The sequence below is a fragment of the Lactuca virosa genome, chromosome 2 (genome assembly GCF_052849685.1).
Source record: "Lactuca virosa cultivar CGN04683 chromosome 2, Lactuca_virosa_CGN04683_v6, whole genome shotgun sequence".
NCBI classification, from domain to species: Eukaryota; Viridiplantae; Streptophyta; class Magnoliopsida; order Asterales; family Asteraceae; genus Lactuca; species Lactuca virosa.
The window spans coordinates 219561163-219577172 of record NC_136427.1 but is presented as its reverse complement, the minus strand read 5'-3'; the positions used below and the strand labels follow the sequence as shown (position 1 = coordinate 219577172).

The window sequence follows — 16010 nt, the reverse complement described above, 5'->3', positions numbered from 1 at the left end:
AGGTCAGCACAAATAGCTAATCCTTCTTTATTAATATAATTAATTAAGTCTCCATAAGTTAGGTTTTGATAAGGAATTGTATTATTAAAATTTTCTCTTAATTTTTGTCTAATTCTTTCGGCAAAAAGTTTTGGAAGTCCAGCAATAAAACGTTCTTTCCAATAAGATTCTTTACAATCAGGTCTTGAAAAAACTTTAACGAGATAATTATCTTTGTACCATCTGAAATCAGTTAATTTTCTACAATGTAAGTTCATTAGAATTTCAGAAGTTCTTTCTTGAAAAGTAGTAGGATCTCCTACAAAGTTTTTGATTATAGCAAAAATTAAAGTATTAACCATATCATCCTCTTGAGTTTGAATCGGTAAATTATTTTCTTGTTTTATAACGGTTTTCTTGGCAGTCATAATAAAATTCTTTTCTTCTGGTGTAATATAGAAATCCCACCAACCTTTAAGAGTACCAGTAAACCCAGAAATAATAATATTAACAATTTGAATTTGAGTATTATTGTGAGACTTGTAAGCATTAGCTGCCATGGTCATTTCTTGAACAATATTAAGGATTTGATGTTCAGAGTTACCATCGATATTCCATTCGTAAACAGATGTACCATCGTAAGCTGAACGATCATATTGAAAAGCTCTTTCTTCAATTTGAACATCAGGAAGAGAAGGTCTATTCCAATAATTTTTAATAGTTGGTTTTGGATTATTACCAAAAGAATTAATCTTATTTAATCCTGAAAAATCATTTGTAAGCTGATTTATATCATCATTGTCATTTATGAATTGTTGAGTAAGATTGTCTAAATTTAATTCATTTTCATTATTACTTTCATCAGATTCGTCAAAAGAGTCATTATTTGTTCTTAACATATTTATAGATACATTTTTTGAAATACGAAAATTAGTAAGTCTTTTTTCTAATTCATCAATTAAATCTTTATTTCCAAGATTAAAATTTCCATTTATTTGATGAGGAATAAAGCTGACATTACTAGAACTTGCTATATTATTATAAAAAAATTTTGTTTTAATTTTATTTTCTTTTGATAACTGTAAATTTATAGTATTTTCTTCAATCCTATTTAGTTGATCTGAAATAGTTAAAAGAGTTTCATTTGAATAATTATTTTGATAAATAATGTTTTGAAAACATTTTTCATTTGTTATCTGACTCGGAACTTTAACTAAAGGGGTTGCAATAAAATTATTATCAATAATGATTTCCCTTTTTGGCGGATATTCAGAAATAATTTCTTGATTAGTAATAACATCCTTGTATGTTTTTGAAGAAACAGGAAAAACAGTTTGCATTTTAAAAGGATAATCTATATTATGTTTAGGAACATAAATCAATTCGAACCATTGAAAAAACGGAGAGTGAATTTGATTTGATAAAACATAATTTTCCCAAAGTCCAAAATGTAAAAATCTTATATAATATGAAAAGTTTTCTTCATGCCAAATTCTTTTTGTATTATTATAATCTTTATAATATTCTTCTTCTTTTAAATAATCAAAATTAACATATGAAGGTATTTTAGAAATATCTATATTAATATTCATTTTAACAAGTTGATTGATTTAATCTAAAAGATATATTTTTAATAATACTAAGTTGAGCACTAATAACAATATTTTTTATTTTTAATCATTTTTGATAAACAATATATTATTTCCTTTTGAATATTATAATTATATGTGTCTTTTCCAGTATTAATTAATTTAATTTCTTCGTTTTCTTTAAGTTGTTTAATTCTATTTATTTCTTTAGAAACGCTTGCAATAATTTGCCATCTGGTCTTTAATAAATTATTCCAAAAAGTATTATTATTACAACAACTAATCTGTCTTTTAGAACTCATTAACACGTATATTTAGATAAATTTGTTAAATAATTATCAAGATGTATATTAAAGGTTTTTAATACTGCTTTTATGTTATTAATTTCTTGTTCTAATTCTAATAGTTCTTTATCATTATTTATATTTTTTAATTCTAATATCTTTTCTTGTAAGAGTTTTTTAAATATTTTTATTGAATTTCTTAATCTCTTAATAGCAGTAACTCTATTTCTATTTAAAGAATTACAATTTATTTGAACTTTATTAGTCATAATTGTTGTCTATAATTTTGAAGTTCATTAATAAAATCAGATTTAGTAGGACTTGGTAAACTTGTATCACTAGTTTGATCTTCTTGATAAAGAGGTTTAGGAATAGAACTAGAATAGTCAACAGTTTTTAAATTTAAAGACTTTGATTTTGAAAACGAAGATTTAGAAGTACCAATTTCAGGAATAGAACTAGTAGAAAATCTAGATGATGAAAAATTTGTAGAAGAAAAATTTATATCAACTGAGCCATCATTATGCTCAATTATATTTGAAATTTGTTTTGAAGAATCTAAAGATTTTGGTTCAATAACATTTTGTAAATTCCAATTACATGATTGAGTAATTTCTGACCATTTAAGTCGTTTAGGCATATGAACTTTTGTATGATTAGTATTTGCTTCGTAAATAATTGTTTCATTTCTTGGATTTGACAAACGGGTTTTTGGTTCTAAGGTAGTTGTCATGGTTTTATAACAAACACGATAAATGATTGCTAAAGGTTTAGAGTTATTTTTAAATTCTAAATTCTTTGTTTCAACAGTTAAAACCAAAGTGTCTAAAATATTTTTGTCAAATAATCCTACGGAAAAATTTGGATAACAATTAAAATAAATTGGTCCATTTGCGATATTTGTTTCTGCCATAGCTAAAATAGAATTTTGAAAATCTGTATGTCTTTTATCTCTTAATATTAAGAGAACAGGAGCATCAACACCAATTCTAAAAAGAGGTTTGATAGCAATTTGAACAAGACCTAAATGAAGAAATTTATATTTTTGTCTATGTTCGAAAATAGATCTTGATGATAACAAATTTATATTTTGTTGGTTTTGACCAATGGATAGGGTTTGTTCAGTCATTTTAATTGAGTAACTTTGAAAATAATCAAAAGTCCCTATTCTATAAATTGTGTTTATATTTGTTTTAGGTATAGTCCAATCATTTAAATTTTGTTCTATATTGTCAATAGTTTTTTCAATAGAGTTTATATGATTATCATCATAATCTTGTTCTTTATTCATAATATTTTTACCAGTATCATATTTTTTAGATAATATGCGTGAAAATCTACTCATATTTAATTAATTTTAGTTTAAAGATTTTATAAGAAAACTTACTTGTTTTATTTTGGATGAACAGAGAGGGCATCGGCCCAACGATGATTGTGGTCCGGCTCCGTGACTTACCATACTTGCACGTCTTACGCTAATCCAACCAATCACTGGTCTGGTCTCTGTATCATTCTTAACAAAACTCATAATTTTCTTAAAATTCTTCAAACAAAAATTAACCAAATAACAAACAGAGTTATCACACATAATAATCTCTTATGAAAATCTGGCTCTGATACCATTATATATATATATATATATATATATATATATATATATATATATATATATATATATATATATATATATATATGATTTCAAAATTGTTACTAATGAAAATTGTTAGATACTGTTTTTGATATTTATGTTATTAGATATGATTAGTTTATCATGGAATTTGAATAATATAAATTTTATATAGTGATAAGTACATTTACATAAAATTTGTTAGACATTAAACTAGTTGATGTGATTAGAAATTAAAATTAATAAAAATTTGAAGTTATTTTCTAGATGAAGTTGTGATCAAGTTTATGTAATGAAAAGTCCAACGGTATAGTTTAACACTTTAACCTATTAAAATAATAAATGAGATAGCCGATACCCGAAAATCTAATGAGTATTTAGACGGGAACAAGTTTGAAAAACGGTATTATAATCAGACAAAGACTAAGATCACCAATATTACTCCTATTGACATCCCTAAATACAATCGAGCTTTTTCGAAAGGGAAAATGACACAAATGCCCTACGAACTTTCTAGGGTTTACCCGTTGAGTCCTTAAAGTTTTTGTCGGACTTTATGGGTCTCTAAACTAGGATATGACATGCTCTTTTAGTCTCTGTCAACCTGTAATAGCCGGTTCAGTGACCTTTTAGACCAAAAAAAGTCACATTGTGCCCCTATAAAGCCAAAAAAATAAGTTCGATGATCAATTCGTACAAACTCTCATTTTCTTCTAAAGCTGATCCACACTCAATTTGTATTGATCCCCGAACTTATTTTTTTGGCTTTATAGGGGCACTATAAATGAAAGAGATTACTGAATAATTCTTCTATGTCATTCCACCCCCTAATACAACGAGTATATGAAAATATATATACAAGGACTGACAACTAACACCGTAAGACTCGGTAGACATACTACCACTACGTTACAGTTACATGACTAAATCTACACACATGTTGATTTATAATTCACATGTGTTTGTTACCGTTATTACCCCCCCCCCCCCCCTCGGGAAGCTAATTAGTGGGTTGAACGCAAAGCTTGTGACATAATGAGAGAAATCTGTCTTTGTGTAGTGGTTTCGTGAAAATATCAGCTGTTTGATCAGTAGACGAAATATGTGTAACTTGCAGCTGATTTGCCTCTACTTGTTCTTTGACAAAATGAAAGTCGAGTGCAATATGCTTTGACCTCGTTCTGATTACCAGATTTTTAGTCATAAAAATTGAACCAACATTATCACATAACATGAGTGGAGCTGTAGTCATTTGAACCCGTAATTCAGACATCAAGTGTTTAAGCCAAAGTAGTTCAGCTGCAGTGTATGCAATCGCCCTATATTCAGCTTCAGTGCTCGATCTAGCAGCAACTTTTTGCTTTCGTGATGTCCAACTTATGAGATTGTTGCCATGGTATATGGCAAATCCATATTGAGAACGACTGTCATCCGAGTCGGACACCCAACTGGCATCAGAGAAGGCGATAAGAGATGACTTGTCTGTTGGATGGAAATGTATACCGTGTGAGATTGTGCCCTTAAGATATTTGAGGATGCGTTTGACTGCCTGCCAGTGTTGAATTGTGGGAGCGTGCATATATTGACATACACGATTGACAGCAAAGGCTATGTCAGGTCGTGTTATTGTGGCGTATTGAAGAGAGCCGACCACCTGTCTGTAAAGTTTTGGGTCCGAGAATGGTTCTCCATGAAGAATCAGTCGAGAGTTAGCATCAGCGGGTGTAGCAAGAGGTGTGGCATCTGTCATCTTCGTCTTACGAAGGATGTCTTCGGTATAACCCGATTGATTAAGTATAAGTTTTGTGTTGTCACGAGTGATGTTGATACCCAAAAAATATGTGAGAGATCCCATATCTTTAAGTGCAAAGGTCTTGTGAAGGGTGTGTATGAAACGTTGAATTAGAGATGCATCCGAAACTGTAATTATGAGATCATCGACATACACAAGTATGTAGATGACAGCAGATGAAGAGTGGTGAACGAATAAGGATGTGTCAGAGTGACATGCCCGAAACCCATTGGTGGTGAGATAATGCTTCAATTTGGTGAACCAAGCCCTTGGTGCCTGCTTCAAGCCATAGATGGCTTTATTAAGACGGCAAACATAATTCGGGTTGTTGACATCTTCAAAACCTCGAGGCTGTCGCATGTACACTTGTTCTTTAAGATCTCCGTTGAGGAATGCGTTATTGGTGACATGATCCGTTGCACCTGTGTCAAAGTACCAGGCAGGATCAACAACTGTGGAGGGGCTGTGATGACCGGCATAGTGAACCTGTCGCTGACCAGCTCTTGGATTGGGCCTTCGTGACGGATAATCTGCTTGATTGTCCCTCTGCCAACAATCTACTGCTTCATGCCCTAGCTTGTTACAAATTTGACAAAGAGGGCGCTGCTTCCTGCGATTGTCACTGGATAGATTGTTAGATTGAGTAGAATTGGAGGAACCATTACCGGAATGGTAGCGTGGAGAAGAACGATTGGCAGTGAGAGCAAGTGTATTTGTGGGCAAGCTTGGAGATTGATTAAGCGCCGCCTATCTATTGAGTTCTTGCTCCAGACGAGATTCCTCAAGGAGTAGCATGCCAGCAACATCGTCGATTGAATCGTTGGTGTCGAGCATCATGTAGGCCGTCACAAACGGGCCGTAAGAGGAATCCAAGCCCGCAAGGATGTGGCCGATTAAGTCTTCAGTAGAAATTGGGTTGAGCGTTTCGGCGAGGGAATCAGCAATCGCCCGTTTTTTGTCGATGTAATCAAGCATTGAAGAAGAACCCTTGGTCATCGATTGGAGATCTGCTTTCATTTGCATCCGTCGTGCCTTGGTTTGCGCCTGAAAAGTTTTGTTAATTTTTGACCAAGCTTCATGAGAGGTCGTGGTAGTGGCGATAATGGCAAGGGCAGTGTCGGTGACGGTGGATTTGAGCCAGAGAAGGACAAAGTTGTCCCCTTTTGCCCACAATTGAAATTCCGGATTTGGGTGATGGGTAATTTGACCATCATCCGCAGTGACGGCAATAGTGGCCACCGGTGGGTTATAGGATAACACAAATTCAGCAAGGTCGAAGGTGGCTAGGGCTGAGAGAATGGTGGACCGCCAGAGGGGGTAGTTGTTGCGGTCCAATTTGATGGAGATGGAGGGGATTTGGAAGTTGAGTGCGCCGGTGGTAGTGGCGAGACCTAAAAGCTGGTTGTTATTATCCATTGGAAAGGATAGGATCGAAGATGATTAGTGGATCTCTGATACCATATAAATGAAAGAGATTACTGAATAATTCTTCTATGTCATTCCACCCCCTAATACAACGAGTATATGAAAATATATATACAAGGACTGACAACTAACACCGTAAGACTCGGTATACATACTACCACTACGTTACAGTTACATGACTAAGGCCCCGTTTGATATGCATCTTTCCAGGTCCAAACAGATCTTTCTGGCTGAATGGACCGGAAAGACTGTTTGATTTGCACAAAAAAATGGTCTTTCCCGGTAAGATATGTCTTTCCCAGAAAGCTCCAAAATCATATCTTTCTGACCGAATGGGCTGGAAAGATAATTATGCACCAAACCCGGCCTCTTTCTTTCTTTCTTGGATTATTAATTTTTTTTAAATAACTTTTTAAAAATTTATTTTTTATTGAATTCTTACTTTTTTTTCATCATTCAGCACAGTCAATCAGATGTACAATCAAACAGCATGGTTTCTTTCCCAGTCAGAAAACTTTCCCAGACAGCACTTTACCAGACAGCACTTTCCCAGACATAAACTATCAAACGAGACCTAAATCTACACACATGTTGATTTATAATTCACATGTGTTTGTTACCGTTATTAGGCACAATGTGAGTTTTTTTTGGTCTAATAGATCACTGAACCGGCTATTACAGGTTGACATGGACTAAAAGAGCAGGTTATATCCTAGTTTAGGGACCCATAAGCCCGACAAAAACTTTAGGGACTCAACGGGTAAACTCTAGAAAGTTCGTAGGGCATTTGTGTCATTTTCCGTTTTCGAAAACCGAATATGCACCTTTGGTTGTCATCTTTGTTTTATCTTCATTTAGGGTGACATCTAAACTTCATAAACAAATTTCGCAGCATCATCATAGTTAAAAGAGACGTATAATTAATTAGAAATATAAAAGTATATGAAACATAAGATTGTCGATGTATTTACTCTAGATAAAGTAGGAGTTCAACTCCCCTCCCTTCCATCATTGTTTATTCCCCGGTTGAATATATATCCTCACCCTGATCCAACTTGGGTCCAAGTCCGACCATCCAAGTTTCTTTTTTTTTTTACAGTTTTAACCCAACTTTTTATTTTTTATTATGAACTTGGTCGCACACCATACTTGTTGTTACAGTTTTGGCGCAACTTTTAGGGTGCGTTTAGTTGCGGAAAAATGGGCCGTTTTCCGGAAAAATTTTCCAAGAAAAATGAGAATTTTGAAAACGCGTTTAGTTCGTCTATTTTTCTAAATTTTTCACGGAAAATGAAAATTTTCCGTTTTCTAAAATTACAAAGAAGTTGGAAATTTTTGGAAAACTGATAATCATTGTTTTCCACATTTTTCTAATTCCAAAATTTTTCTAAAATATAAACACACACCCACTCTCACCCCATCCACCTCTACCTACCATCACCTTAACACCCCCCACCCACACACACACACACACATACATACCCCCCCCCCCCCCACAAACACACACACCCACCCGCACACACACACACCCACACACCAACCCACAAACACACACACACATACATACCCACCCACACACACACACACACACACACCCACAAACACACACACACACACACACACATACATACCTACCTACACACACACCAACCCACAAACACACACACACACATATATATATATATATATATATATATATATATATATATACCCACCCACAAACACACACACACATACATACATACCCACCCACACACACACCCACCCACACACACACATACCTACCCACCAACGCACTCACACACACACAAACACACTCACACACATACCCACCCACACACACACCCACCCACAAACACACACACACATACATACCCACCAACGCACCCACACACAAACAAACACACTCACATACATACCCACCCACACACCCACACACACACAAACCCACACCTACCCCCACCCCCACCCTCACAGACACACACACCCACACCTACCCCCACAAGCACACACATACACACACACCCACACCTACCCCCACAAGCACACACATACACACACACAAACACACACTCGCACCCCCACCCACCCAACACCACCACCACAATCACCGACCTACCATCACCATCACCACCACCACCACTAACCCGTCACTAGCACCACCACCACCGCTGCCGCCGCCATCACTACCACTGACACAATTGCCGCCGCCACCACCATCGCCTGTCATCACCACCACCGCCGCCGACCCGCTACCGTCACCGTCACCGCCCCCACCCACACCCTACCACCGCTACCGTTTTCTAAAAATGAAAACGGGTAGAAAAATACACATCTAAACACGTTTTCTAATTTTCTAAAACTGAAAATGAAAAATGAACAAGTTTAACTAAACGCGTTTTCTAAATTTTTCAATGAAAAATGGAAACGGAAAACGAAAATCGAAAAGGGAAAACAGAAAACGGAAAATGAAAATTGTTTTTCCGTAACTAAACGCAACCTTAGGTATTATTAAGAATTTGGTCTGGATTTATTTTTTTTCAAAATTTCTCCCAACATTTTTTTAACAATTTTGTTTTATATGTTTTCTAAAACGTAGTTTTATTTACAAAGTTATATTTGTACAACTTCTTTTACATCTTTTTTTACAACTTTGTTTTCTATAAAATTTGTTTAAGAAAATAAGTTTTTACAAGTTTTTATGCATATGTAAGATTGCAAAAACACATAAAAATTCCTTTTTTTTTAATCATTTTCACAAATCATAATTGCACTTTTATATATAATTAAACAGAGTCATATTGTAAATTATATATTGCTTATTGTATATATCCAAATTTTTCGCAGAAGCATCATGAGGTTGTACAAACTCTAGTTCATAACATCAATGAACAATCGATAGATATAAACCAAACCAAGAAGGCCTGGTTATACTAAACATAATTAAGAAAAAACCTATATTATACTATAATAATAATATAAATTTTTGAAAGAACAACTTAAAGGTCTAACTGGTTTTTGACCTAACTATTCTAATTGACATTTCAACTATTTGCTTACAAAATTTGTACCCCACACTAACCAGAATAGCAACTAGTAACCAATAATCATTAAAAAAAACAATAGTACCTCAAAATTCTTCTGCATTGGTCTCTTTTTTCCCTTCAGGGGTATCCTTTTCCAAGTATTCTTCTTCAACTGTTTCCTTAAGAATAGAAAGTCTCTGAATAACCATTGGCAAATTCATCTCCTTAGCTTCCATAATCTCTGTTTCCTCTTTATGAAGCTGATATGCATCCAGCATTATAGTAATCCACTTGTGAAGCTCCTTTGGAGTTCTGTAATAAAATATAACATCCTCAATTCATACATAATCTTGAAAATTCAATTTCACAGTTAAATAAATAAATTAAAATTAGAGTCAATTTACGTGTATATTGCATTGGGATCCTTGGCCTCATCATCTTTTCCAGGAGAAAATGCAGTTGCTAAAGCTGAAAATCGTTCTTCTGGATCCGTGAAATTAAGCAGATACTTTAGTAGCTTTATTTCTTTTGGTGCTATGCTCTTTAAACTACTCTTTGTTGCTTTATATAACTCATACATTATCGCTTTCACCTTCAAAAGTAAAAAATCTTTCAATTTCATGTTAAATAAAGCTGTTTGAATATAAAAAGTTAGGATTTTTACCTCATTTTTCATGGTGGGGGAGTCTTTTGCAGAAGCCCAAGCGCTATTAATTAACAAAATTAAAGAGGAATCAAGTTCTTTTGCTTTCGCAAGGCTTTTGATTTTAGCACATGCTGCTTCAATGGAAGGTGAGTTTAAAATATCATCAAATTTGGCCTGAGCATCATCAAATGACTCCATTGTTTCCAATGTGTTGTCGTATGCACTCACTGCAGATAAGCATCGAGCTCCAAGCCTTGCAATGGCTGCTTAAAAAGAAGTGAGATGAAATCAGAAATGGATATGAAAAAGTTTAGAAAATTGAATATGATGTTTTAAGATATTATCACCATCACGATCTTCTAAGTTATCATGAGTTTCTTGAACTACTGTTAAGTAACGAAAGAATTCTCCTGTGAAAGCCTTGCGACGCTTTGTAACTATGGCGTTTATGTCCATTGGGCTGTCTTCTATCTGCTTAAGAAGTTCGGAATGTCTTTCCATTTCATCATCAACCTGTAATTTTTTTTTCAGGAATCAATCAAGAACATGAAATTTAAGTGCTGGTAAAGAAATTTTACCTTTTTGACTTCTGTTGCCAATGTGATCAAACTTTGCTTTAATGTGAAATCGTTTTCTGTATCTGCACGTGATTTACACCGATTGTAGAAGTTGTCTCTGTATTTATTCCAATCTTCTCTGAAAATCAAGTAACTCATCCAGTCTTTGGGCTTGGGTTTCTCATTCAAGAACAGATCAATGATCTTATCAACAAATTTAGTCATTGTATATCCTTCAGCGAGTTCAACTTCTTGGTCCTCCTCAAGTTGTGCAGTACTCGAATTGCTACATGAAGTCTCTATATAGAAAAAAAGCAAACAAAATCAATCTCTAATACTCGCTCTAATCAAGAGAAGAAAAGGAAAATAAGCGATAATTTTCAAGTTTTGAATCGAATTCCTCCAATATCCAAGGGGAAAACCGTGTAATTCCTTTGAATATCTATTTCACAGATAACACCAATTCTTCGAAGAACTCAATAAGGATCCCTTAAGTTTTCGAGGTTCCATACATATATCAGATACAATAAGAACAGCATAGCAAATCCATATCAAAGTTCGAAATGAAGCGGAGTAAGTTGAGAAAACGTGAAAACTTACTGGATGTTTGAAATTTGTTGAATTTGGTAGTTGGGGGTTTATGGGATTTGAAGGATAAGATGAGAATGGGGAAGGATTTAGGGGTAGCTAAAAGGAATTCGCTACTGAACGGAAGGACTGGGGAGTTGAAGACAAAAGGCTTTGTGGCACCGGCGATGGTGGAGATCGGAGCTTCGAAACCCGTCAAGTTACTCATGTTCTTTCAGTTTTGTTGCTCACCTGAGTGCGAGAAATATCTGGATAATTGAAACATTCGTAAAACCTCTTTAAAACCCAACGTTTGTTTTTCATTTCCCATTTTGCCCTCGTAAGATTTATGTTTAAAAGGTTATTATTATAACACTTTATATTTTTATATTTTTCTCTTTAAATGTATATATAATTTTTAATAAAATCCTTTAGATTTTTCAATGTCAAAGGAAACATAAGATTGTTTTCAGAAAAAAAAGGTTGTTGTATCCTATTTTAACAGCAAAAAATACATATCGAAATCTATTTGTAAGACACTCAGAAATTATAATTGACATAACATATTTCTTTCGAACTCTAATCTATGTTTGAAAACCTAATTTCAGCTTTCACTAAACTTTTTCATATCGAAAGTCGTACAAATAAGACGATAATAACATAGTCAACAAAATTCTTATGCATTGATTATTATTCATTTTCAAATTAACAAAAATAAAACCTATAGTCTCCAAATTAATGGGTACATAACCATTTGTGATACGATTGTGTACAAGTTAAAATATGCATAACTTCGAATCTCTAAATTAGAAGACACAAAAACCATTTGTGATACAATTCCCATTAAGTTAGCATATGTAGAACCTTCACTTCTTAAATTAGCAAGCACGGACACAATCAAACCTCTATATTCCTCCATCAATAACACAATAAACAACATTAGCAATAAGAACAAAAGAATTATGGATCAAAACGAAAAAAAGTTTGCCAAGTATGAGGGTTTTTCATAGTTTTTGTAGGGTTTTTTCAAATAAAAAAAACTTGTCAATTAACGGTAAACCTCTTAATGGGGGACAAAATGGAAAATTGAAAAATATGATTGTTTTTTCAAAAAGTAAAAAATCAATTTTAAATAGAAAATATATGAAAATATAATATCTTTTATAATGATAACTAAAGAATATTGTTTGTTTTCAATTTTAAATAGAAAATATATGAAAATATAATATAAAACTAGATATTAGGAAATTATGTAATATGAAATTAAAAACTAGAAACTTCATTTTACATTAAAATAAAAATACATAACATTCAATTAAAATCTAAGAAACATTATAATAAACATAAAAATTACGTATTACATTTGACGTCATTTTGTACACCCTTGACAATACTCCAAAACTCTATATAGCATAAAGTTTTTCAGTTTTCTTGGTGGAAAATTTCAAGAACAATGCTTAAAATCAGTGCATCATTTTTACCATTTTCCAATCACATTTCACTTTATTAAACAGTGTCAAACTCCATTACTACTTTTTTCGTGTACCTTCAATTTATGTAGATTTGATATTTCTTTATGTAGTAACCACAGTTCATTCCGTTGAGGAAACGTTCGATGACTTTTGTCCAAAAAGTTGAAACATTTTCGTTGATGTCGACCCTCGGGTCCTCCGATACATTAACCAATGCACGACTAAAGCCCCCTCTTCTATCGGGCTCCAAGGTACAATCAAGGTCTTCCCTTTATTAGTGGAATTGGGTTGATCATTTGAAGAAGACATTTTGCAAAGATAAAATTGAGAGAGGTCCGATGAGTGTTGAGGTTCGAATGAAATAAGATTAATAATGATGGTTTGAGAATGGTAGGAAATGAAGATAGTTGTGGTACTTGAAGGTTGTTGCTTTTCCACATAGTTTTTACCATTTTACTCTGATTCCCTCCATTCACACAACTTTCTTGGTTGTAGTATTTTTTCTTTAATCACACAACTCTTTATTTTCTCTCCATTGTGGTTGAGCACGTCTCTTTTTTGGTGGAACATAATTTGTTTCTCCCTTTAAAACTCTCAGCATATGCCAATCGCATTGCAAACTTGTCATGCCATATTATGTCTTGCCCAATATAAAACATAGTTGGAACTTGGAACACAACAAAATGCATAAAAAATAACAATAAGTAGACTTCTTCATTTCTAGCATTACTAAATATAAGAGCCTACTACAAAGTACAAACCACTTACCTCTTTCACTTCTCAATTGCTAACAAAAAAGATCACATTATAACAGTGTAAATTACAACAAGATCCAAGATCTTGTCTAAAATTTTCAAGGATCATTCAACCACGGTTAACAACAGGTGGCTTCTTCCTACGACTCCCAGATGAACTCCGCCTCCAAAGAACCTGTTCATCAATGGCAGTCAACTTTTCATCATCAAGCCTCTTCCATGTTCTAATACTCTTCACAGTTTCATCCTTCCCTAAAGAAACCACCACCACCCTCGCCCTTCTTGACCACCCTGCCTTCCCATATGCATGATACCCAAACCCTCCACCATAACAAAGATGAATCCCACTCAACTTCCCACAAAAATCATTCAAATGATCATGTCCAGTGAAAACACCCTTCACATCACCTGTCTCAACTAAAGTTGTAAAGAACCCTGAGTTCACAGAAGCAGAACTTATCCCTTCTTGTCTCACACCCGTAAAGTTTGACTTGTCAAACCGTGCATACTCTGGTAATGGGATGTGAAAATACGCAAGTCCAGGTGCTTTTGATGTCTTTTGAAGCTTTCTAGATGTTTCTTGAAACCAAACCTGTTGAGATGGTTTGATCCATCCGTATCCAGGGATTGAAGATACTGTGGAGTAATCGCCACTATCAAGAAAGTATAAGTTGAGAATCGATTTGTTCATTGAACTTGTTCCTTCAGCTCCATGGACTTCAAGATTGTAATTCCCAAAACCATCTATGACTTGAATACCTTCAGGATTGAATTGAGATAATGTGTTCTTCATTGTAACAATATGTTTCATGACACCTGCTCTTGATAAGGTTGATTCTTGATCGTGGTTGCCTAAAACTGCAGCCCATGGGATGTTTGATGAGATTGCAGGGGCAAAGGCTGCGTTCATGGAGGATGCTGCATCTGTTGCATCAAATCCGTAGATGTTGTCCCCTGTGAAAACAATGAGGTCGGGTTTTTCAGCTTTGATCATTCGGTTGATGAAGACACTGGTGTTGAGATCAGAGCAATGGAAAAGCTGGTTGGGCAAGACATCTTCACATGGAGTCTTTCTGCCATCGGCATAGTGCATGTCAGCCACCTGTAGAACCTTAAACTCGCCCTTCTTTTTATCAAATCGTAGCTGTTTTCTAGTTCTACCATTAGAGGACCTTCGTGTTCTCTGAGTGTTGACTGTGATAAAACTTGAAAGGAAGCAGAGTACAACGAATACAATCAACAGAAATTTCGCCATCTTGAAGGGAACGAATGAAGTTTCGGTTATTTAGAAGGTGGATGAATGGTTCTTCAAAGCGAATATGTTGAAAATATCGCAGTATTCCTAAAATTCACGTTGAATTGTTTAATATCAAGCCAGATCTTCTGTTTTGATTCAAAGATGCTTTAAATTTACTACAAAACGATGATAAATAGTTGTAGGATTTCCTTTAACTAGAAAAAAAAAACGAACACGTTTGTGAAAAATGAGACGAGTATCTACTGACTCATATTAAAAAAACAAATCACAATCAAACAGGGAAATCTCTAACTGTTGTGTCTTTTGACAATAAAAATTGAGCGACTCTGAAGATCACATCCAAGTATGAAAACTGCAGAGTCAGCTTTCCTTTACTCTAGGGTTTCAGATCCTAAAAGAGAAGCGAGATAAGAAGAGGACGACGAGAATAAGAAGAATCATACCTTAAGGAAGCGGAGGCATCGGTGGTGATGGAATACGCCGGAGCTCAAACTAGTGGAGGAGACACTCTAGAGTCTAGTCTACGGCCAGTAGTCTGGTAAAAGTAGGAGTAAAATTTGAAAGAGAAACACCTACGAAAGAGAGAAAGACAATGATGGCGGTGTTTGGATATGGGCTTTTCGGTTTATTTTGACGTTACAATAAATATTTTTTGGAACAAAATTAGTTATCTAATGAAAGAAAAAAAATGGAATTAACCTTAAATAAAAATGAAATCAATATATTAACGTTTATATTGTAAGAAATAAAGTATTCAAGATAAAAGTCATGGAGTAATATTTATGAGGATTATAAGTTTACAACAACTAATCTGGATATTGGGCCCGCGAATTAAATTACAACCGTTGAATTTACGGTTGACTTGTTCAAAGGTTTCTTGTTTTGGAAACGGCATCAGACATTATCGAGAGACAAATGCAACTGTGGGGCATGTGGGCAAATGAGTGAGTATTCAAACTCAAAGCTCAGGATAGGGTGGGAATTAAATTCAATAGACAATGAACAATCTCTTTGTTAGGTAAGAATTAAAAAC

The 16010-nt window shown here is 34.2% G+C and overlaps 1 protein-coding gene and 1 pseudogene across 2 annotated transcripts; both read right to left on the bottom strand.

Annotated features, from left to right (window-relative positions):
• Positions 1-9639: 9639 nt before the first annotated feature.
• LOC145160245 (endoribonuclease E-like protein) lies at positions 9640-11757 on the bottom strand. Its single transcript, XM_079079367.1, has 6 exons — positions 11526-11757; positions 10947-11224; positions 10716-10881; positions 10387-10631; positions 10127-10314; positions 9640-10034 (listed from the first exon to the last, which is right to left on the bottom strand). The coding sequence occupies exons 1-6, from the start codon at positions 11719-11721 to the stop codon at positions 9827-9829; spliced, it is 1281 nt and encodes a 426-aa protein (XP_078935493.1). The 5' UTR covers positions 11722-11757; the 3' UTR covers positions 9640-9826.
• Positions 11758-13659: 1902 nt separating this feature from the next.
• On the bottom strand, positions 13660-15583 carry LOC145160244 (putative inactive purple acid phosphatase 29 pseudogene; annotated as a pseudogene). Its single transcript, XR_013738084.1, has 2 exons — positions 15421-15583; positions 13660-15061 (listed from the first exon to the last, which is right to left on the bottom strand). The product of XR_013738084.1 is annotated as a putative inactive purple acid phosphatase 29 pseudogene (transcript).
• Positions 15584-16010: the final 427 nt, after the last annotated feature.

Bases quoted from the DNA above. Each gene is read 5' to 3' on its own strand.
- LOC145160245 (XM_079079367.1), bottom strand. From the start codon at position 11,721: ATGAGTAACTTGACGGGTTTCGAAGCTCCGATCTCCACCATCGCCGGT. The intron at 11,225-11,525 runs GTAAGTTTTCAC...TTTTCTATATAG, and splicing joins CAACAAATTTCAAACATCCA to AGACTTCATGTAGCAATTCG. The intron at 10,632-10,715 runs GTGATAATATCT...CTTTTTAAGCAG, and splicing joins TAACTTAGAAGATCGTGATG to CCATTGCAAGGCTTGGAGCT.